The sequence below is a fragment of the Sinocyclocheilus rhinocerous genome, unplaced genomic scaffold (assembly GCF_001515625.1).
Source record: "Sinocyclocheilus rhinocerous isolate Xijiao unplaced genomic scaffold, SAMN03320098_v1.1 scaffold584, whole genome shotgun sequence".
NCBI lineage: Eukaryota > Metazoa > Chordata > Actinopteri > Cypriniformes > Cyprinidae > Sinocyclocheilus > Sinocyclocheilus rhinocerous.
This window is the reverse complement of record NW_015630348.1, coordinates 447,029-470,336: the sequence shown is the minus strand read 5'-3', so window position 1 is coordinate 470,336 and position 23,308 is coordinate 447,029. Positions and strand designations below refer to the sequence as shown.

General features: G+C 36.8%; 4 protein-coding genes across 5 annotated transcripts in view; 2 read left to right on the top strand and 2 right to left on the bottom strand.

Annotated features, from left to right (window-relative positions):
- The first annotated feature begins 215 nt into the window (after positions 1-215).
- Positions 216-2,029, top strand: LOC107740101 (ribonuclease H2 subunit C-like). Of its 2 annotated transcripts, none has more exons than XM_016552396.1 (5): positions 216-303; positions 1,131-1,284; positions 1,365-1,477; positions 1,592-1,711; positions 1,823-2,029. In XM_016552396.1, the coding sequence occupies exons 2-5, from the start codon at positions 1,131-1,133 to the stop codon at positions 1,844-1,846; spliced, it is 411 nt and encodes a 136-aa protein (XP_016407882.1). In that variant the 5' UTR covers positions 216-303; the 3' UTR covers positions 1,847-2,029. The 2 variants fall into 2 exon arrangements, with proteins under 2 accessions (XP_016407882.1, XP_016407884.1); XM_016552398.1 differs by lacking the exon at positions 216-303 and adding an exon at positions 323-365.
- A 529-nt stretch (positions 2,030-2,558) lies between these two features.
- zbtb3 (zinc finger and BTB domain containing 3) lies at positions 2,559-5,216 on the bottom strand. The gene is made up of 2 exons (XM_016552525.1): positions 4,962-5,216; positions 2,559-4,836 (listed from the first exon to the last, which is right to left on the bottom strand). Exon 2 carries the CDS (start codon positions 4,821-4,823, stop codon positions 3,162-3,164), a length of 1,662 nt encoding a protein of 553 aa, XP_016408011.1. The 5' UTR covers positions 4,824-4,836; positions 4,962-5,216; the 3' UTR covers positions 2,559-3,161.
- Positions 5,217-6,214: 998 nt separating this feature from the next.
- Positions 6,215-8,102, top strand: lsm11 (LSM11, U7 small nuclear RNA associated). The gene is made up of 4 exons (XM_016552524.1): positions 6,215-6,705; positions 6,824-6,963; positions 7,063-7,146; positions 7,376-8,102. Exons 1-4 carry the CDS (start codon positions 6,255-6,257, stop codon positions 7,661-7,663), a joined length of 963 nt encoding a protein of 320 aa, XP_016408010.1. The 5' UTR covers positions 6,215-6,254; the 3' UTR covers positions 7,664-8,102.
- A 1,004-nt stretch (positions 8,103-9,106) lies between these two features.
- clint1a (clathrin interactor 1a) overlaps positions 9,107-23,308 on the bottom strand; it is a 15,725-nt gene continuing 1,523 nt past the window's right edge. The window contains exons 2-12 of the mRNA XM_016552385.1: positions 19,306-19,410; positions 19,097-19,193; positions 18,902-19,010; positions 18,640-18,804; positions 17,340-17,523; positions 16,880-17,102; positions 16,467-16,551; positions 15,421-15,498; positions 13,422-13,693; positions 11,681-11,861; positions 9,107-10,853 (exon numbers count right to left, since the gene is read on the bottom strand). Coding sequence (XP_016407871.1) covers positions 10,504-10,853; positions 11,681-11,861; positions 13,422-13,693; positions 15,421-15,498; positions 16,467-16,551; positions 16,880-17,102; positions 17,340-17,523; positions 18,640-18,804; positions 18,902-19,010; positions 19,097-19,193; positions 19,306-19,410 — 1,849 coding nt within the window. The 3' untranslated portion in view covers positions 9,107-10,503. The remainder of the gene's footprint in view (positions 10,854-11,680; positions 11,862-13,421; positions 13,694-15,420; positions 15,499-16,466; positions 16,552-16,879; positions 17,103-17,339; positions 17,524-18,639; positions 18,805-18,901; positions 19,011-19,096; positions 19,194-19,305; positions 19,411-23,308) is intronic.

The window sequence follows — 23,308 nt, the reverse complement described above, 5'->3', positions numbered from 1 at the left end:
GAAACAGTGCTGCTGTAATCATAAAAGAAATATAACAGACGTAATTATAAAGTTCTGTGTGTGTCTGTTATTTTTTATATAAGTTGAAATTATAATACTACTAATAATAATAACAATAAAGTAAAAAATACTGTATTTTTTCGAGTCATCATCCGACGACACCAGCGAACGGTAGATGGCAGAATGCTTTGGATTTTACCGCGAAAAACATCCGCGTGGTAGCGAAGAAATACAGAGCGCCCAATCACAGTAAACGCAGCTGTCCCACGTGACACTTTATAAACAGAACCGAAAACAAGCAAGGTAAGATATCTGTTAGAAAATTACATCTCCGCTTTACCGTACTCTTTTACAAGTTTACAGAGGTTCAGTTCTGATAACATTGATATAAACTGCTTTTTCTGCGATCCTTATATCAACTGGAAAAAGTGTACAGTTTATTGTAGAAGACACGTCTTTAATTCAACTTCACTTGACAACTGTTCTATTAATAATAAAATTGTATACATTAATGTTTTAATAGATAATCTGCCTTACACTGCCATTTAATGTAATGTCATTTTGTAATTTTTTACTTTAAAAAAAGAGTTAAAATATTAATGGCAACCCTATAGCGAGGCACTAAGTCAGTGGAAAGTTGTGCCCTGGTTTCCCTGGACCACAAAACCAGTCATAAGGGCCTATTTTTTTTTAAATTGAGATTTATACAACGCCTGAAAACTGAAATAAGCTTTCCATTGATGTATGGTTAAAGACATTATTTGGCCGAGATACAACTATTTGAAAATCTGGAATCTGAAGGTGCAAAAAAAATCAAAATATTGAGAAAATCGCCTTTAATATTGTCCAAAAGAAGTTCTTAGCAATGCATATTTCTAATCAGAAATTAGGTTTTGATATATTTATGGTAGGAAATTTACAAAATATCTTCATGGAACATGATCTTTACCTAATATCCTAATGATTTTTGGCATAAAATAAAAATCGATCATTTTGACCAATATTGTTGGTTATTGCTACAAATATACCAGTGCTACTTATGACTGCTTTTGTGGTCCAGGGTCAAATATATGAATGAAATGACACTGTTAGTAATTGTCAAATGTGCTTTACACATTTTGTTTCACTAGATGTCAGCGAACAGTTGCGTGACAGCTATCCGGCTTGATTCCCTCAAGCAAGCTGACAAACCACAGATCCACTTGTTACCTTGTGAAATAGAGCATAACGGACCTGCTGAAGTTTTCAAGTTCTTTAATCCCACTGTGAAGGAACGCAAACACGGTTAGTCAAACAAGTACACACCTCGAGAATGAAACGAGTTGAAGCGCTCCACCCGATAAACATAACATTGTGTTGTGCAGAAACGACAGTGTCATTCAGAGGTCGGGGGCTGAAGGGTCAGGAATTGCATTGCCCACAAGGATACACGGGGCTAGTGCTAAAAGAGGTCCAGAAGCCTGCATCTGATCAAGAGGTACCTGCACTGTGCCTTACTTTTGAATTCACTGATATCATGAATTTCTAAATAACAGATAATGCTTTTTAAAACACTAGTTCTTAAACTTTTTTTTCTGTCATTTGTTTTTAGGACAGAGTAGTGAATGTTTCTTCGGTGTTCCATCATTTCACATACTGGAATTTGGAGACTCCTCCCACATCTGATGATGGAGTTGTGATGGCGATGGCATGGCCTGAGCTAGCAGAGGCAGTGAGTACCTTTTGATGACTATTAATCACATTAGAATCATGTGCTCTAAAAAACATCTGTCTCAATTCACTTAGCATTAATTAACTTCTAAATCAATACCTCTTTCTGCAGATGCATGGACCAGTGGACGACTGATAATGGACATTGTTTTATTGTGGAGTACATTGTTACAGTTAAACAAATGTGAAAATGAATCTTTGTTGGAAGACAGAATAAGTAACTTACTGTGTTGTGGTATTAACCACCATTTTACCAAACATATGTTGAAGAATATCACAGTGCAACATTACTAACTATTAAAAGTCTTGTTTTATTGTTTTACCTTGTGCAGACTTTTAATTTAGACATTTGGCCATTATTTAACAGTAACTGGTAGGTTTTGATCTGATGTACATTACCTTTCAAACGTTTGGGGTTTGTATATTTTTGAAAGAAGTCTCTTATGCTCACAAAGGCTGCATTTATTTGATCAAAAATACAGTAAAACAGAAATATTGTGTATTATTATCGAAATGTACAATAACGGTTTATTTGAATATATTTTAAAATGTAATTATTTCTGTGATGGCAAAAGCTGAATTTTCAGCAGCCATTATTACTCCAGCCTTCAGTTTCACACGATTCTTCAGAAATCATCCTAATATCAGCATGTTAAACTAGCTTTAATATGCTGATTTGCTCAATAAACTATTATCATAAATGTTGAAAACAGCTGTGCTCTCTAATATTATTGAAACCATGATACGTTTTTCAGAATTCTTTGAAGAATAAAGCATTTATTTGACACAGAAATCTTTAAATTATAAATGTCTCCTGTTACTTTTAATCAACTTATTGTGTCCTTGCTGAATAAAAATAGTAATTTAATAATAATAAAAAAATCTTACTGACCCCAAACTTTTGGAAAGTAGTGTTTAAGTTCTCTAAACATTTTACAACAAATAAATGGACCGTTCTCAAAAGCACTGAAAGCTGACTTAATTCATAGCACCTATTTTAAAGTCTTACCATCTTTCAGACTCACAAAACTGCACAAAACACATACACAGCAAAACTCTTCCTTGTGGTGATATAGTCATTTATCTGCTCTAATGGATCTCAATGCTCATTTCTTGGTATAACAGCTACAATATTCCATAAGAGACATTCAAATTTACTTACTCTGCCAATCTTTATATAAAAACAAAATACTTTTAGCAGTGAATTTTAAAACCAGTTTGTGTAACAGTACAAATCTCAACAATATTGAATTACCACCAAAAAAAAAACTTTTTTCAGTTACATTGGTTGTGTTTGTAAATGGCATGGCAGAAAGATTCCCTTTCAAAGCATTTGCCACAAAAGTATAGACGTGGCAATTCATGATTTTGTGCCATTTTCAAAAGCCTTCAGCAGTACTTCATACAAGTTTCTGAAGGACCTGTTAAAAGGATTGAGCCACAAATGATGGCTAGGTCTGGGGAGGATGAGGAGGGGGGTCTGACTCGACTCTGCTGCGTTTGACTGGTAAGCCGTGATCATGTGTCTTTCTGATGTGCCTGTACAAGTCTCCAGACTGCGTGTAACTGCGGAAACAGTAGCTGCACTCATAAGGTCGCTCCCTAGTGTGCACAATGGCGTGTCTCCTCAGGGTGTAAGCACAGGAAAACGTCTTTCCGCAAGTGTTACAAGTAGGCACGTCCTCTACGTAACTCCCAAGCGAGTCATGAAAATCCTCAAGGTACATGGCCTGCTGCTCCGGCTGGGAATTGGCTGGAAAAAGAGATGATGAAAAGCTGGTGGTTTCTGCTGTAGAAGGATTAGGACCTTGCGGTGAGGAAGGGAAAGAAAGGGGTTCTTGATGTGGCAGATGAATTAATGGGTGTGCAGGAATAAATTGAGTATCAGTCAGCTCCTCGACATCATGATTACTGTCATCAAAATCATCCCCATGATCTAAATCTGCATTTCTACTTGGGCCGTCATCCATTACCACTGTCTCATCTACATCATCAGACTCTTCATCAGAAATCACAATGGCCTCCAATTTCACTTCAAAGCGATCTTCATTTTCTTCCCTTGATGTTTGCGAAAGAGTTTTGGTACGCTTACTTTGCATGTTTCTTGCATTGGGCAAAGTGTTCTCATGTCTCCTTTCATTCTGGCTCTGAATGTGTTGTGAAGACCCTGGATTTCCAGCACTTCTATTCCGGAATTGGGGTTTCAGTGTTTGAGCCTGCATAAAAACTCTAGATTCACGTTCTTGAGCAGCACTAGCATTGTCCACACTGCTCAGAGCCACGGCAGTAGCTACAACAGGTTGCGTCTCTGTCTGAATTAGTTCTGTCGTACTACATGGACTTGAAAGTGCCGACTCTAGGCTAGCAGACCGTGCCGATATTCTTGTTTTGTCAGGTCTAGGTGAAGAACGATATGTGGATGGACCCGAACAAGAATTACTAATGGCTGGTTGCGAGTCCATTCCTGGTTGGGTCGTGTCAGCCATTTCTGAACTCTCCGCACTGTGCGTGAGGAGATTAGCCATCCCTGCTTGTGTTTCAGTCTTGGTATCGATATAAAGAGACATTTGTTGACTTGACTGTGGACAATGTCTTACTGCTCCATCTCTTTCTGTTTCTGCACCAGGTACGTCTTCTCCACTCAAGCCATCAAGTTCTCCAGGTTTAGCTGACTCGTTTGCTCCAACTTCTACTCTTGTACTATCCGCCTCAGCCAATCCTCGACCCTGCAGTCTTCTCTTACACACTCGCACCACGTCATTCATATGTAGGAAGCTGGCTGCGGCGAGCACGTCCTCTGGAGGGGGGTGGGCTGCTAATCGCAGAACCCCTTCGTACATAAAGTCAAGGAGGAGCCCAAAGGCTTGTGGGGTCACGATATCTCCATTAATAGTGACTGTGTCTCTCTGTGGCCCTCCATTGATTGTGCTGGTATTCCCCATTGACTGATCGGAGTAAAACATATGGAAGAAAGGGGAGAAAGAGGCCAACACGGCACGGTGGGCTCCGAAACGAGTCGGGCCGACCTGCACAGTGCAGTCACATAGGAAACCTTGTAGACGCTGAGAGCGCAGGCTGGCCAAGAGTTGCTGACTATGTCCTGGAAACTCCATTTCCACTGACAACCTAGTAAAAATAGAGCCGTGGTATACTGTTAATATATAGTTTATGCAGTGTGTATATCATCATAATATATCATAAATATAATTTATAATATTAGAATGTACTTTTTGTTAAGATATGTTTCTTACAGAAATGTCCAGAGTGCTGACAAAGTCCCCAGGTCCACTGTAACATCAGATCTTTTGTAGCACCAACATGTTTATGTCCACTGACATTCTCTTGACATCGACAGTTATTCACGATTCCAGTAAATTCATATGCTTATTAAATCTTGAAGCAATACAAACGGATTTCTCATCTTCTGGTATTCTTCACACAGCATATTTCTAGTATAGGTTATTACACCAACCTTTCACCGGAGCACTGTACTATAAATCGAAAGCAGCGCCACATATCCTTCTAGCATCTGGTATATTTATTCTCTAATATGTAAAAAAAAAAAACTACATTTACACGATACGGCAATGTTTTCTTTTAGAACAATACATTACGAACACACGCTTCTACGTGTAGTACGTTCCGTTTGTATGTGCGAGTGTGCGCTGCCACCTATTGACGAGGAGGAGAACGAATGCGGAAGCGGTAACAAAAGTATCCACAAACACACAAGTGGTTTCCAATCTGCTCTGAGCACACACATACATAGCCAAGAAAATAGAAATAAGATTTAGATAAGTAGAATTAAAAATAATAGTAAAAAATTTAAAATACACAAAATAATAATACTTAATTCAATAATAATATTATTTATAAATAATAATAATATCATTGTTATCATCTTAATAACCATCATCATTATTGTTACTTAATTAAAATTTAAGTCTTTAGCAATCTGCTTATTGAATAGAACATTGTGAAAAATAATTGATGAGGATAATACACCTCCCTAATAAAAACAGAAAAACAGGAGTGGGGGGGTCATATAAATAGTTACTTACAAATCAGTGTTAATTTAGTAAAACTGAGATAATATAGATTTTACTAATATTTTAATTAGTTTTTATTTTTTATAATTTTAGTCAAAGCTGTAGTAATACTGTTGCGCATTTTTGACATTTTATTGTTGTTTTTTAACATATCTAAATAGTTTTTATTAATTATATTTTCAGTTTTCGTTTTAGTTATTTTAATACACCGTTAAATTAAATTTGACTTGGAAACTAGCTGAAGTAAAATACGTTTAATTAAAAGAAACTTTTCAGTTAACGTTTTTTATTTCAAGTAACATTTTTAATGGTTTTAGTTTTAAGTATATATAAAAATAGTATAATTACAAATAGTAAAAGTCTTTTTTAAGACTTCCTATTAGTAAACTGGCATATTTTATATTGTACTAGTGACTTTGACAGGAAACATTTTCATCGGTGGCTTCACACTGATAAGTTACCCATGATTCTCCGCAGTCTGCGGCTCATTCAAAAATGGAGGAGGGTGAGAGAGAGTCAGAAAATGAGCGCCTTTCAGGACCTTCCCAAACATCTGACCAGCAAACCACCACCGAGACCCGCAGACAAAAACTAGAAACTGACGAAGATGATATCGAAACTAAGCTGGACATCAGCTCGGATAAGTTTGACCCTCTGCTCGCTCTGTATTCCCCACAAGTGCCATTGCCTTACCCCAATATCAAGTGCTTTAATAACATCGCGGAATATGAGAGCTTCATGAAAGGTGGTCGAGGCCGAGCGAAACCCGAAAACGTGGAGAAAAGACTCCGAAAAGCACAGAAGGGTAAAGCAGACCCAGAGAGGATAGAAAGGCTGAAGAGACTCATGGTAAACAACCCGGTTGAGGAGGAGGGAGAGGGAAGCGGAGTCAAGCGACCGCCTCGACAGCGAAAAGCGGCCAAAAATGTGCTTACCAGAATGCCACGTATGTTTCTGCCTTTGCTGTCTAGGTCACAAGACGATAGTAAACACTGAACTGTTTAATCACAAAAAAAAAAAAAATCTAGTTTGCTCACTAGGCTCTGTATCTTTTTCCCCCCCAGTGCACACAGGCAGTCCATTAGGAGAGCTGAACAGATGTGTTCAGGAGAAAATCAGAGTCAAAGTTCACATCCGGACCTTTAAAGGGCTCCGAGGAGTGTGTTCTGGCTTTGTGGTGGCATTTGATAAGTTTTGGAACCTGGCAAGTATTAAATCACCTTTACATTTATTATCATTAATAATAATCATTATTAAATATTAATATTTGTCTTTTTTATTCTGCTGATCCGTTTGGTGCCAGGCAATGGTGGATGTGGATGAAACATACAGGGAGCCACTTCTGGGACAAGCTCTTTATCATGAGAAAGCACTTACTGTCACCAGGGTGAATCATTTGAATATATATCTGAATATTCTAGTAGTAATTAATCCTTAATCACAACTAAAATTGATTTAAAAAATATTAAATAGAAAAATTAGCTTTTTTATTTTTTTTTTTACACTGTGCTTTACACTGAAGAATTTTTAAATCATATTTTTGCTGGCATTTTTTAATACTCTTCAATGTAATTATATTGCTTTATAAATCTCTTTCAATTAATTTTCTATTACAGCTATTTGAAAAATTAAAAGTTCAAGAGACCGTGGCTCTCAGCGCGTTTGGGATGAAGTCAGAGCTACACAGTAGTTCATCTCATCTCACAGACCAAACCAGGAGAACCGACCCCAAACATACCCAGGAGAGATCTGAACACTCTGAGAAAGACAAGACCACATTAAAAGCGACACAAAAGTCTGAAACCAAGCCTAAAGTGGAGTATGGAAGAGTGCACACACGTCATGTCAATCAGCTTTTTATACGAGGAGAAAACGTTCTTCTTGTGAACATACAGCAGGACTAAAGACTAGCCAGATGAAATATGTGTTTTGTTTACTTTTTATGGAGATCACCCAGAAATGTTTTGTAAAATGAGTGTATCATATTGATATGTATATCAACAGATGAAAATAATATGTTAAAAGCTGAGTAAAATGAACTCTTATTAATTGTGGTTGGTTGTTGTTTATGAGTGAAGGTCACATACTCAACGCACGCTGTTTGTGTTTGCTTTGAATGACCACTAGGGGGAAGTAAGACACTGATACACTGTAAGCATTAACATTGCACATCGAGTCTAATTTTGTTGTATTTTAACAAATTATCAGAGGGGAAATGGCAATATATTTAAGACAGCTTTGCTGATATTCACTTCACTGTTCTGTTAAAATGAAAGTCAATCTGTCAACCCCACTAAAACTGCCAGCCAATACACACTCTTATTTTCATGTCAAACAGTATTTTCTATTTAGACATTTACCTCTTTTAGTGTAAAAAAAAAAATGCAGTTGGGTCTCCGTGGATTAAAAAAAAAAAACAGTATAAATGGGTTATTTGAGCTGTTGGAAATTGCATGTAGTGCTCAAGGCTTTTTGTCTTGACATGTTTGAGTGTTATTTTTCCCTCACTGCATATATTAGCCATATACACATTACTCTCCTCATGAAATATGAAAAACTTTTAACTTTTTAAAAAATCTTAGTCTTCCAATGTGATTTACTTCGTCACGTGTCCATATACAATACTTGAATCATTCCTCCTATTGTTGTTTGAAGGTGTTCTATCATGGTTACAGATATTTATGCTTTAAACGGTAATTGCTGGTCAAATTGCTCTAGTTGTATTCACCTTCAAAAATGACTGAACCTAGTAAAGAATGAGTCAAACAAAGAATCCTAACCTAGTAAAGAAATAGTTTCTTTTTCCAGCAAAATAGTATAGACTACTTACTAGAAAACTAGAAATGTAAATTGTCTTTCACAGCTTTACCTATTCATAAAAACTCTTAGCATCTTTACCACTATTTATTTATGAGGAAAGGTTCTACATTTTGTTGCATATTCGTAAAATCACCATTTGGCTCCAGCTTGGGGAACACGTGTACAGATGGACATAGTGACTACTCTGAAGTACATGATAGTGTATAGCATCATGTACTGAACATATATATATATGTGTGATAGTGTGTGCGCGCGTGTAAAAGATACAAAATAAACACCAGAACTGTGGCCAGTTTCCTTTTCCTGTATTAAGCTCAAGTTTCTCAAAATGACTTATTAATTTTATGCCAATTAAAAAGTTCACTGGCAAAGGATCCAGTGAAAATGGGACATGTGGCTGTGCTGCTTTCATCATATTAAAGCATGCAAAGTTAACGTTTGGAGTCAGGTCCTAAGAGGGTTCTAAGAACAGACTATTTTTAAGACATGAGATTGATTAGAGGAGATAAAAACAACAAGCTTCACAATGAAAATGGAAATCAAATCTTTATTGTCATTCATTAAAGATCAGAAGTACAATCAAGTCATTGTATGAAACTGAAAACATTAAACATTCTCAGTGGAAGATTTAGCTTTTTGTTGCTTGCTGTAGATTTGCATAAACATATAGTGTTTCCTTTAACACTCCCTAACCCCTAACAACTCAATAATTGAGATCCCACAGAACCCAACAAATCTGACTACAAAAACCTAAACCAACCCTTCAGAAAAAAAGAAACAAGGAAGAATTTGGTCATTTTGCTTGTAAAAAGCCTCAGATTGGAAGAGAGGGGCTTAGTTAACTTAAGTGGACACTGTGGACAAAAACAGATGATCTTGACAATACAGTGATGGTCCTCTGGATACAGCATCCAACTGTTTGCTACCAGGCTTTACAAACACACAGCCTCAACTTACACTCAGCATAAGCAGAACTGCATAAAAATACGAACCCGTATCAGGTTCAATTATACATAAAATCCTTTTAGTCACCCAAACTCTTCCTTATATCCATGCAAAAACATAAAAAAATGTGCACTTGTGTACTCAACTAGATATATATCTTCTTTAACAGTACCTTTAATAAATACTGTACTTTTCATATCGTCCTAAGAGTTTGTTTTTTTTAGAAAAAAAAGGCAAGAGACTGACAGGCACCATGTGTTTTAAGGACAGATTTTACATTTTCATAAAGATGCAAAGTAGATCAGATTTTCATTGAAAAAGTAGACTTTAACTATTTAAGGCCACAAAGGTTTTGATTTGGAATCGTCATTCAATCATCTTGATGTTTGAGTACTTCATTTCTCTTCAGAAAATGGTGATTTGAATAAAAATCTAATACAAAAATGGCAAGTGATCACAAACTTTACTCCATACAAAAATCCTCACCATCATAATTAATTAATCTTGTAACTCAATAACTTATTGTCTGCTCGCAAAAATATTTACAGGTTATCATCTTAAGGCAGAGTAGAGGAAAGGCCAGAATTGATCGTTAGGATTTTTCTACAGTATTAGGAACCCAATACTTCCTGGGTTAAATTAAGAAGTTACGTGACAGGAGAAAGTCAACCGGAGTCATTCACGATCATCACATTGCTTAAAGTGATATCCCGACACAATGGAAACGTAGGACGTGCGTGTGCAATGACTGAAATGATTCTGAGCACAAACCAGCCACCCTCGATAGGGCTCCTTGGTACAGCTGATCAGAAGAACATTGAAAAGAATATAATCATCCAGTTGTACATGAGCATCATTTAAACAGACATTTCCTGCGTGGCTTTATTTGACATCTTTCAAGTAGTCTTTGTCTTCTAGCTCTTCATAGGTTCTTCATGGTCACATCTAAAGAAGGACTGCTCACTTAATACTCTGCAGTTCATTTCCCAAAGTTGGCAAAATCTGCAAAGGCATCTTGTTTAGGCTGTCCCATGGCAGGGTTCATGCCCATGACCGGCATTCCCGTACCCATGCCCATGCCTCCTGGCATCCCCATTTGAGCTGTGGACATTCCCATGTTCATATTCATTCCCATCATGCCCTGATTGACTGGCATCCCTCCCATGGTTGGCATGGGCATGGTGTTACCTGTCATGCCAGGCTGCATGCCCATGTTCATTCCTCCCATCATGGTGTTGGTGGGCGGTCTGACCATTGTAGGAGCAGACTGCATGCCCAGGTTCATTCCAGCAAAGCCCTGAGTCATCATATTCACAGGAGTCTGAACTCCTATTGCAGGATAAATAGAGAAGGGGGGGGGGGAAATAAAGGCTGCCAATTTATTAAAATAATCAAAATCTATAGTTTTCTATAGTTTTTGATGTTGAATTATTTTGTCATATAAAATGTAAAACTGATTAAATGTGTTACATGTTTTTTTATACACTATAGTTAAAAAGTTTGTGGTCAGTAAGATTTGTAAAAATGTTTTAAGGTGCATTTATTTGATCAGAAATACAGTAAGAACAGTCATTTTACAAATATTCTTAATATTAATCTATTACACTATTCAAAAAACATTTATTATTAACAACGATAAAAACTGCTATACCGCTTTGTTAACAGATATGCTGCTTAATATTTGAATAAAAATTTTTTTTTTTTTAAACTTACAGACCCCAAACTTTTGAACAGTAGTGTAACTGTTTTTATTACTTATTTGGAAAAATATGACAATATAAAAACACAAAAAGAGGGTTTTAAACTCTAATAGTAATAGTCTTGATTTTAGTCAAATTTCATAAACATGGATATAGCTTTATGCTTTTAAGCGTTATATAGCACCCTTTAAAAAAGAAACAGTATTCACAAAGTGTCATGAGAACAATGTCATGTTTTTGTATCAGAATCTAGTTTGCACTTACTATTGTACTTTTATGTTATAATAGTATTACACCTCTATACATTTATATTTTCATTTGTTATATTTTTTTTGTTAGAATAGTTACTAATTTTCTCCACTCCTCAAATAGACTAATTGTTTGAATTCTTTTGAGCTCATTAATTTTCTTAACTCCAGATTCTATCTTGTTGCAGACATCGGTATCTTTGCTTACCTTGCTGCATCATGCTGAGTGTGGGCTGAGAAGGTTTGGGTGGATGCATGCCAGGGCCAAGGTAGTCCAGGCTTATGTCTACATTAGAGTTGGACCAGGTGGAAGGCAAAGAGGCTTTGGGATTGGGCTTCTGGGTCATCGGTTGCTGGGGCATCAGTGGGCTCCCCATTGACTGAAGTGGCTGCAAAGACAAAGAAAATCAAATCAGTTTTAGAACAAACCATATATGATAGTATCCATACGATCAAACACAATGTTTTCTCTGATTTTGCTAAGATGATACTGCTCTGCTGCAGTTCAAGCATGATAATTAAAATTCCCCAATGACCATGAATGTTTGCCAATGGCAGAATGACACAAGTCAGAGAAGATGAAAGGCACTATTAATACTCCAGAACATTACACTGTGGTCTTTCAGGGTTATCAAGACTCTTGAGTTAAACAAGACAGAAATGTTGGTTGAAAGGCATTGTCTTCTCCTAAAATTATTTCAGCATGTAAAAATGCATCTCAAGTCCCTCTAATTATACCATCGGGGGGCTGCTTTTTTCTTTAGCCAAACAAAACTTGCCATTTTAAAGTAGGTCAGGCTTTTAGCATGCAAATATTATCTTTGTGCAAGGCTTTTGTTTCAATTTAATGGTTTTCTGACTTAAACTTGTTCCTCCTCATTCTGCCATTCTCTGTGATGGGCGTCCCAGGGGGACTGGGGTTGATGGGTAATGAGGAGGGGGTGGGTGGAAAATTGTGCCGATGCTGCGTGTTAACCCTCGATCGTTTCACTTTCATGTTGCCTGCTCTCTAAACCGCTGGCTCTGAACCTCAGCCAGAATAGTCTTTTCTTGCGTAAATAGTGTTTAGTGTGCAGTTCCACTTAGATGAGCTGCATTTAGTACTCCACAGATGGGGGATCTGAATGAAAACCACATTATCTATGTGCAACTCTACATCACTTGGTTTCATCTTTATTCTTTTATTGTGCTGTAAACAATGTTGAGGGACGGCAATGCACAAAAGTCTATGATAGGTGCAACACCTAATGAAATGCATAGGCACTCGTTTGCAAGTTACACTATATACAACGGCACAATCAAAATCTTTCATAATCAAATGTTTTGTGGCTTTTATTTGTTATTTTTGTGCACAAGTTTAGCTTTGTTTTTTTTTATACAAGTCTCTAAATGAATAAATGTAATTTATTCCTGTGATGGAAATGCTGAATTTTCAGCAGTCATTACTCCAGTCTTCAGTGTCACATGATGCTTCAGAAATCCTTCTAATATGCTGATTTGCTGGACAAGAAAAATGTATTATTATTATTATTATTATTACTTATCAATGCTGAAAACAGCTGTGCTGCTTAATATTTTTGTGGAAAGCCATGATTTTTTAGGATTCTTTGATAAATAAAGTTCAAAAGAACAGCATTTATTTGAAAGATTTTTTTTTAGATTATAAATGTTTACTGTTTATTATTATTAAATTATTAACTATTCATTTTTTTCAAAAAAGGAAATCATATTTCTCTCCTCAGAAAATGAATCAAAAATACTGATGGCCCATCCTTAATGCAAGGGCGTAAAAATTCATTTAATAAAATTAAGGATGAGAACATACAAAGAAAACTGGGCTCTTCAAAGCATTTCAAGGTGCCTTGATCTAAAAAACATGATTATAGAAGATATCAAGTACTCATTCCTCAAAAATATATAGTTAGAAAATTCTCAAAGGCAGTAGGCACCTGTGATTTGGACGTTGGCATGCCAATGGTCTGAGAGGTGGTCATGGAGAAGTTCATGCTTTGGGAGGTGCTGAAGTTAGTGGTCTGAGTGGAGCCCATTAGGTCAAAGAAGTCGGATGAGGGTGCTGTGGATGCAGGGGCAGGGGCCGCCTGCAGACCTGAGAAAAGGTCTATTCCTGCAGGGTTAACAGGCTGAGCTGCAGGGACGGCTGTCTGGGCTGCAGGAAAAGCGTTCCAATCACCAAAGTCTCCATTCCCACTAGACGCTGGGGCTGAGAAAACACAAAAGCTTCTGATGAATTGAAACACAGAGAAGCACAAACATTATAGAGAGCACAGTAAACATAGACGGAAGTTGTAATAGTTACGAAGCTTTTTGATCAAAAGACATATTTGTGCTTTTACTGCACAAATTCCACAATCTGGCTTCATGTTAGGCTTTATCATCCAGCAGAAGATGTGCATCTGCATGTAAATGAGCAATACAACAAACTAAAGAAATGCAAGAGAACCAGTAATGAAACTATTAGGGCACTGAAGATGCATGAACATCAAAAAGAATCACAGACTCTCCGTCACTTCAGCTCAGTCCCAAAAATGCAGAGGGTGACATGTCACACCCAACAAGAGCTGAAATGTGTCTGTGCTCATTAGCTTTTAGCACAGCAGCCCACCATATGGCAGCCCCCTCCTTTCACTATTTAAGAGCTTTCTGCTTGGAGTATTTCATAAACAGGCAGCTGAGGATGGCAAACTCCGGTCCAGCAGAAAAAACAAACAGCCTTCTGTTATATTCCCAGAACTATATTTAAATATCCATATAAAAACACACATATCATCACTTTGTGTCTTTCAAGTTGCACTCCCTTAAGGCTTTTATTTTAACATGTGAGTTTAATTAGAAGAAGAAAAAAAATACAGAGTCTTTTGGCAAAAGCAAGCAAGGCTTTATTAGTTTCTCTTGGAGTTGCATATCTTTTAAAGAACATAACTTACAGTATATTAGGGATAATAATAGGGTAGTGATGGTCAACTAATCGATTACTAACTTCAACAAATGTATCTAGATTTTCTGGTTACTACTTCTAATATTATTTTGTGGTGGTGCTTTAAATATTGGCAGTTCTAACTGTTAAGACAGATTGCACGGTAAAACCTTCTCAGAGTAATTGTGTGTTTAAATTCTTCCCATGCTGCTACATTCAGACAGACATCTTTGGACATTGCTTTTTTTTTATCTTAAGTTTAAAAGTGTGTCATGAGACCCTAGTGCTCTGTTCCATTCAACTGCACTACATTCAGCTGTTTTTGAACGTCTTATTTAAACTGCCTTGAGAAACACCTGACTGGGGTCATATAACACAAAACCCACCCAATTATATAGGGTTTTCTTAAAACCAATTAATTGGTGAGTCAATTAGAAAACACACTATTGTTCAAAATTTTGGGGCAGGTAAGTCTCTTTTGCTCAACAATGATTGATCAAAAATAGACTAATATTGAGAAGTTTTATAATTTATTTAAAATACTTGTTTAAAATTTTAAATAACTTTTCTATTTAAATACATTTTAAATCTAACTTATTCCTGTACCTTATTCCTGCAAAGTTGAATTTTCTGCAGCCATTATTCCAGTCTTCAGTGTCTCCAGTCTTCATTCTAATATGCTGATTTGGTGCTCAAGAGACATTTCTTATTATGAATGTTGAAAACTGCTTAATAATTTTGTGGAAACCGTAATGCATTTTTTCTTTGATAAATAAAAACGTTTAAAAAAAACAATGTTTATTTAAAATCGAAATCTTTTGTAAAAATGTAAATGTCTTTACTGACACTTTTGATAAATTTAATGTCCCTGGTAAAAATGTATTTAAAAAAAAAAAACTCACCCCAAATTTTTGAACAGATGTATATGTTGTTGTAAGTAGAAGTAAAAATAATCAAGAATTTCAGGTTGTATTTTTGACCTGATGGTGTGTTCAGAGGTTATATAAACATACCAGCTGATGATGGAAGACTGGATGCAGCTGCAGGAGAAGAGAAATCAGCAAAACCTCCAATCAGGTCAGAGCCTGAACCTAGAACGAAAGAGAGAGATTCAATTATGACATTCTAGATTTGTGAAACCTATCAATCCCCTACTAATATCCTAAGGAAAAGACAAAAATGGAGAACACAGAATAAGGAACATCTGTTGGAGTCTGTGAGGGGCACACACACTCCGGTCACGTTACATTCCAGCAGCCTGTGGCTGGAGTTATGTGGAGGAGGACAGATGCAGCTGTTTGGCTGGTGGTGGAGGGAGCAAGACAGCGAGGAGAGAGATCTACGCATCTGCTCAGCACTACACACTCACCAGGGAACGCTTTGACATCTGGCCCCGGTGACTAAATGCTTCAGCAGGCAGCAGGAGTGCAGGAGAGCGCATATGCTAAACTTCACTGTGCGCACCTCCCTTTACGTCCATACTGCCAAACTAATGGCATAGTGTTTCCTGCTACTTTGACTTATCTCCTCATCCATTCTTCATGTATATCCAACTATGGCATGCACAACTACTCATTAGTATCTGACCAGAACAGTAGTTTGACGGAAATGTTTACCTTATGTAAATGACTCCTAATATGCATCAGTGTTCTTTATGACAAGTTCAGTACTTCGTTGACGGAGTGTCTGAGTCCATTGTAAGATTCATTCTGCTTGCTATGAATGTCCCACTCCTTCGTATTTTCTGTAAGCCCGCTGGGCGATACTTGATGTTTTGTGAACATAAAGCACTCTTGGGATTTATTTTTACTGTTGCGAAAGGTGGCAGAACAGTGCAACCTACTTCCTTTAGGGACGAACCCGTCAATATAACTTCTCCTAAGCATTCTAAAGTGAAATGTTGTTGCATGTCCAGGTGTTGAGGTAGTGCTGAACCACAAATCAAATAAATTAAATAAAAAAAGACATTCTATAATATTTTCCTCAGCCAAAACTGTAGATCCACCAAAATATTCTTAACTTAGAGAAACCCAAAGAGGATGCATGTTACTATTGTTACCTTGGGAAGCTGGTTGAGCAGGTGCAGGATCTGCCGAGAACAAGTCCACCAGACCAGAACTGGGCTGGCTCACTGCTGATGTGGTCTATGCCAACAAAGAAAGGACAAACTGAAACACTCATAAGAGCAACCACAAGATGTCAGTGTAGAGTCTACATAAAGAATATCTCTTTGGATTTGAGACTTTAGTCTTTGCAACTTGCACCAAGAGCTTGTAACACTTCAAAGAGAAAGGAAAAATTTAAATCGCATCATATGACCCCTTTAAATACAAGTTTACCATTTCTTTTCACACAATTTATTAACAAATCTCTCCTTAAAGTTGCATTATCGATGTGTCCAAATGCCAGAGAGGTTTAATTAAACAGGAAAAGACTAGTGCTGGTACTGTAGCTTGTTTTTCTCTCATCTACCTGGCTTGTGTTTGTGTTGGTGGAGGGTTTATCGCCAGTGTAATTTGCAGCTGCTCCCAGGTCTATCGCTTTGGAGGGAATGCCTCCTCTCTTACGAGTGGCAGTGGTCTCTGTGGCCTGGACGATCTGGACGCTTTTGGTTGTCACTGTCTCTTCATCATCTTTAAATTCTGATTTCCCCGACTGCCCGTTTCGCGTTCTCCGACGGTCCTCATCTCCTTCACTATACAGAGAAGATAAAGCATAAGCTTATGTATGATCACTAACAAAAAGCTTCCTTTCTTTGAGAATAAGTAGATATAACACAATCAGTCCATGACACAACTGTCAACAATTTGTTCATATAATTAGTTATAACATTTCTGCTATTTGTGTTTCAAAAAAACAAAAGAAGACTTTGCAGAATAGGAGTTTCCAGGTAATCTGAGAGGGGAAAGTGAGTCGGCCTGGGGGTCCTGACCTGAATCTGTCAGGCGAGTCGTCCCGGTCTTTTCTGCGGAACACGTTGATGGTGTCATCAATGGTGCTTCCGATCTTATCGCTGATCTCTCCCAGTTTGTCACTGAAAGGGAAAGCCCCCTTGCTTTTGTCCCAGTCTTCATCCCATTTGGAACGTGACTCTCTAAAATCAAACTTGTCCTCTGCTGCAGAATGCATAAACAGGACAGGAAATGTGTTATGCGATATACACGTATTATACAGTCAAACTTCATTTAGAACTCGTATATGGAAATATAAGGAATAAAAGAGATAATCCCACAAAAACATATCTGGGTTATTAGAATCAGAGGGAAAAAAATGCATTTTGCGAAGAAAAAAAAAGGTGAAGCTCATTGATAAATTAAACACATTTTCAGACCTATTTTAATTACTGTCATGCAGTTGGATGTTTTACTTCAGAGGTTGTTTGTAATTTTCATTATTCTTAATGGTTATGGTTAGTGGCTCTCATTAGAATTTAATTACTTAATTATCATAAATTAAAGGCAGGATGATAAATATTACCATGAAGTAATAATAAATAGTTAATTTAATTAATATACCAGTTTCTTTTTTGTTGATTATACTGTTTATAAGGGTGTGTTTAATTGTCGTGAAAATAATTCAAGAACTGGTACTAAAAAGAGGCTTAATGTTGTTATGCAAAATATAATTTCTTTTTTTCCAGGGGTGGGGTGAAATATGACCCAGGTTGAGATTCGCCCACTAATTTGATGTCAATGTAAAGAGAAGTAAAATCAGGCTAAGATGCTTCCTCTCGGGTATATTTCATAAATAAGAACAGTGATTGGACTGTGGTTACATTACTGAATAAATTTGCAGGCCGCCATCTAAAAAACACAATAAAAGACATATATATCAAGTTTCATTAAACTTTAGAGCGAAACGACTGTCAAACTAAACATGATACCAGTTAAATCTAAAATTGCCATTACAAATAACGCATTGCATTTTTCCTTCCCAATCAAGGACATCGAAAACATAATTTATGCTGTCATGTGAAAACGCAGCTATGCCGGGTATCAAAATAAATCTACAGTACAGTTCACTTATCTGGCAATGCAAACCCCCCAGGGACAACAACAGTGGAGAGGAGACAGAGGACCTACTTGTTTCCCGATTAGATATATTCCTTATGATAAATGTATTTTTGTGTGATGTAAAAAAACAACAACTTGCAAACCTTGATAAATATGACAGCGAGAATGGTGTGTGTGTGTGTGCACACAAGTAAGAAAGAGAGAAAGTTAGGAACTTACAGTATCTGAAGCCCGACATACTGTCAGAGGACACGCCTATATACTTGTCCCTGTTTTTCTTTGCCTTCTTCCTCTCCTCTCTCAATCTGTCATCATCTTGAACAAACTCTATCATCTCCTTCACCTTCTGACGCACATTGACACCCTGGTCCTTGCCATTCTCATCTGAAACACAAAGCCCATTCATCCTAGTATCTAAGAGACATCAAACAGTGTATATGACAGATGAATAATAATAAAAGCTTTTGCGCAGTTCACTCACCTACATGATGATAGCTCTCAATTGAACGCAAGTCATACAGGTGCTCTCTTGCACTAGTAACAACCCGTTCAGATCCATTTCTGATCAAGTACGCCAGCAGCAATAAAGACTGAGGTAGAGAGGACAGTCAAGTTCATGACAGATCACAGCAAAACAAAACCATTTCAGTCCTATACCGTCATCAGTAAAGCATACCTTGTAAACTCTTCTCCAGTTTTTCTTGTTGTCTTTCAACATTCTAGTCCACAGCATGTTCATTACCTCTGGAAACTGCTCGTACATGAATGTAGCCCTGAAATTAAACAAAAAATAAGAAAAGCTTAGGAGACTCTTCATATTGGAAGTATGTGTAACTGCTGACAAATACAAACATAAGTTCAAGCATCAAAATCCCCTCCACTTGCCTAGCGATCTCCCCCATAAACTGTCCAGACGGTCCCCACGGGTCATCGTTGGTGGCTTCTCGAACTTTAGACTCAATTTCTGTATAGTTCATCACAACATTGGTTCTGTAAGAATGAGATTAAAACACAACATCCTTTTAGTAAAGTCAAACATCCTTTATTTAGACTGATTATACGTTAAAAAAGATGTATCAGCAGGAAAAAGAGCCCTTCAGCAAAGCCCAAATATATAAAAGATAAAATATATGAATTACTGATTGGCAGAAAGCCTAATAAAAACACATTTCATATAATTTAGTTGTAAAATTATTTGAATTGAGATACTTGTTATAGGCATTGTAAACAGAGGTCCATAATGACCAATCATAGAAGTTAATTCTGTATCACATCAGTTTAATCCTTTCATTGAGCAAGATGGAAATTATATTAATCAAAATGAGGCAACTGGTCAACATGTTTGTGCTAGTGACTTTTTTTTAATTAATGAATGGATTAAGGGATCTATGTTGAAAGGAAGTTTGTTTGGCTGTGAAACTGGAAGAAATACCATTTGTTTTAAAAAACTCCTTTTCATATTTAACAAAAAGAAACGTTAGGCAGAATATCCAACATCCTTTAAAATCGCAAAAACTGTACTTTTAGGAATAGAACAACTTGTCACTCAAAGTACACTCAAAGGGATATTTGTATACCTTATTTACCCCTAAAAGACTTATAGTACCATAAGCATACATATAATATGCACCTTAGGGGTAGATGAAGTACAAAGTTGTCCTTTATAGGCCCCAATTTATTCACATTATTTCTGACAGTGATCCTGCGCTTTACCATACAACAAAAGGCATACAGTGACCAGAGGCTGTTAAGCTCCAAAAGACCAAAAAAAGCATAATAAACAGTACCAAAAATGCATCCAAATCATTGGAAGCCTTTATGAAATAACTTACGGCCATACAAAATTTCGTTCTTTTTTTATAACTAAGTCTCAATCACACTTGTGCTCATTTAAACATTGTGCATCATGATTGGCCGCAAAGCACATGAAAATATGGACATTATGCAAATGATCTCCTTTGTTGCTCCAAGGCGGAAAATCATATGTGTTTCAAACATTATGAAGGTGTGTAAATGATGAGAGAACAGAACAGAATCTGACTATGCTATACAGGTTATATATTAACAGCAATTATAGACACACTGAAAATCACTTCCTATTCAAACTATATTCATATATATATATATTTGTGTATCATGCTATCTGTTGAGTTGGTAACCATTTTAAAAATCCCCTGGTGTCAGTAAATCTCTATTTTTTATTGCCTATTAAAAAAAAGGAAAGTTAGAACAGTCATTCAAATTATGCCTAAAACGATCATCAATCTTAGACCCCACCTTCATTTGAATACCGGATGGAGATAACCAGCAAAGCAGGGCCAAAATCTCTTATTATGAGAAACCAGTTTAGCACTAGAAGGACATAACCAGAGTGACATAAAGAGTGGTTATACAAGACACACAAGATCTCAGTATATGGGTGGGGTGTAGGACAGACTCGCTGAGAATAGAGGGTGGATCAAATAAAAGCACCCTATGGAGTCCTCAGTCTTTCCTACTCATAAAAAAAATCACTTTTTGTGGTTTTAGTAAAGACCACTGCCATTTGCTTTAGAGAATGTCTAGTGTCTCAGTTTACAACTTACTGGGAAAAAAGACCTTAGTATTGTCTTTCTCAATGGAAGCATAAATGTAAGATTAAATAAATAAAAACAAAAAATTAATAATAAAAAAAAAAAACGAAGTCAACAAAAAAAAATAAAAAACTTCCTACATCCTTGTTTCCTCATTTAAGATTTAATCACTTATAGACAATGACAGAATCGATACAAAAAGATGTACAAAACCCCCTAGACTATCAAACACAAAACTTCAGCATAGTTTGAGGTGATAAAAGAGGTCAGGACATCCGTTTGCTTATGCTTGCAAGGTGCAATCATTTCCTTATTCTGAGTAATCTGGGATAAACAAGACTGTGTCCAATCCTTAAAAACACACCAGACAGGCCAACAGCATTAACTGGTTTCACAGCTTGAGGATAATGCAGGCTGCTTTGATTTTATTTAAGGTACTACTGAAAGTCTTTCCACAGTTACATGATACCCGTGGCTGAGTGATAATACCATCTACTACACTAAATAATACAGAAGTCTTCCTGTGGCATCTCAGGACTTTCACACCATTTAGGAACAGGCTCATTGCTTTACCAGCATGAAGCTAAATTCCCCACACATTGTCAGTCCACCCATGGCTACACTTGGCAAGCAGTCTGTTAAAAGGTCATACTGATGATAGAGATGGCAGACTGATTTTGGAGGCAATAAGCTAAATTTCTTCATCTTGCTACATTGTTTTCAAACTTGCTTTGCAAAAACAGGAAATGGCATTTTTTTTTTGCAGGTCATGATGAGTGATGGCTGTCTAGAATAGATAGTATTGATTATTTCTTTTATATATTTATATTGCTTCTCCAGATATTTTTTGTAGTCTCTATTAAGTGGCTAGAGCCAATACAATATAGTGTCAGATACTTTATATCATCACATAGCATAGTTCCACAGCTGAAGAGGAGTGTGTAAATGTAACAGGTTCAGGGACATACCCACTTATTAGGCAACACCCAAAGGTTTGTGCAAAAAAGTAATATTTGTGAATTAATGCTTTCAGTAACTGCTTTTCTGTACTATAAGAAAAGGGCAAGCTAGCAAAGTATAGAAAAAAACAACCTCAAGTTCAGAGTTATATCCTCTTTAATGATCACTATTCAATGTTATTCTTGAAGATAAAATCATTTTCAAGTTTCTGTGAACAATGAACTCTGAGAAATACTAAAGTCTAAGAAATCAAACAGAAGTGTAGTCTGTGACTATGACCAGCAGTTTATTTTAAGACAGGGATTTAATTTGTTCTTGACCTTGGCACTTCTAAAGAAAAACATCATTCTGAATTTCCCACTGAACAACTATTCATAAAGACAGTAGATGACAGTGTGCATGACAGACGGAACAATCTGAAAAACGGTTTAACCCTTAAATGGTTTCTGAGGCCCAATTTCTAAGAAAAATATTAAAAGGGGATCCCAGCAAAAACCTAGGTCAAGAGACTGTATAAAAACTGGCATCATCCTACAATTGTTATGTATAAGCAAATATGGCAAGCATGGCATAGTGGACTAAAGCACTGAAAGCGCAGAATGCCACTGACCTCTAAATAAATGTTTATCATTTAAATGTGAGTATCATGTGACAAAAACTGTAGATAAAGATAAAATCAATCATTCGAACAAAAATATACGTGTAGTATTTTGATAATTGTTGGATTTTTTTTGTGTAGTATTTTTGGATTGTTGTATTGTGTTCCTGTCCTTTAAAGGGTTAAAACATAGATATAAATACGTAGATTCCTCATTAGCGACTGATTCTATGGGCTGCTATACGTAAGCCGTCCGCCATATTTTAATGGTCAACTTGACATCATTCACCATAGTAATCAATGAATATTCGAAAGATGCCACAATCCTGCACAGAACGGCTGTGTGAAAACTCCAGTATCGTGAATGACGACAAGTTGACCGTTCCAAGATGGCGGCCGTATCTACGTGCCTGGAGCGGTCGAATGGGGTCTCTATACATATATCTATGGGTTAAAGTCGGCATGAAACGGAAGTTGCGATTGTCTTTTCTTCTCTACTGTGACGTATATCCGAGTGAAACGGCATCTGAAATGAGAGGGCGGGACTTGATTTCGTCCTTCGGGAATTGATTGTATCGTTGGAAGTTGGGGCGTTACTAACAAAATGGAGGCAAATCTGAATGTCAGTTTGCAGTTAGTGGTGGGGGGGATTTCTCTCCAATGGATTCACAGCCGACACCCAAGCATGAATAAATGTTTTATTTATAAAGGATGACGACGACGATCAAAGGCACAAAACATGCCTAAACAGCGCGCG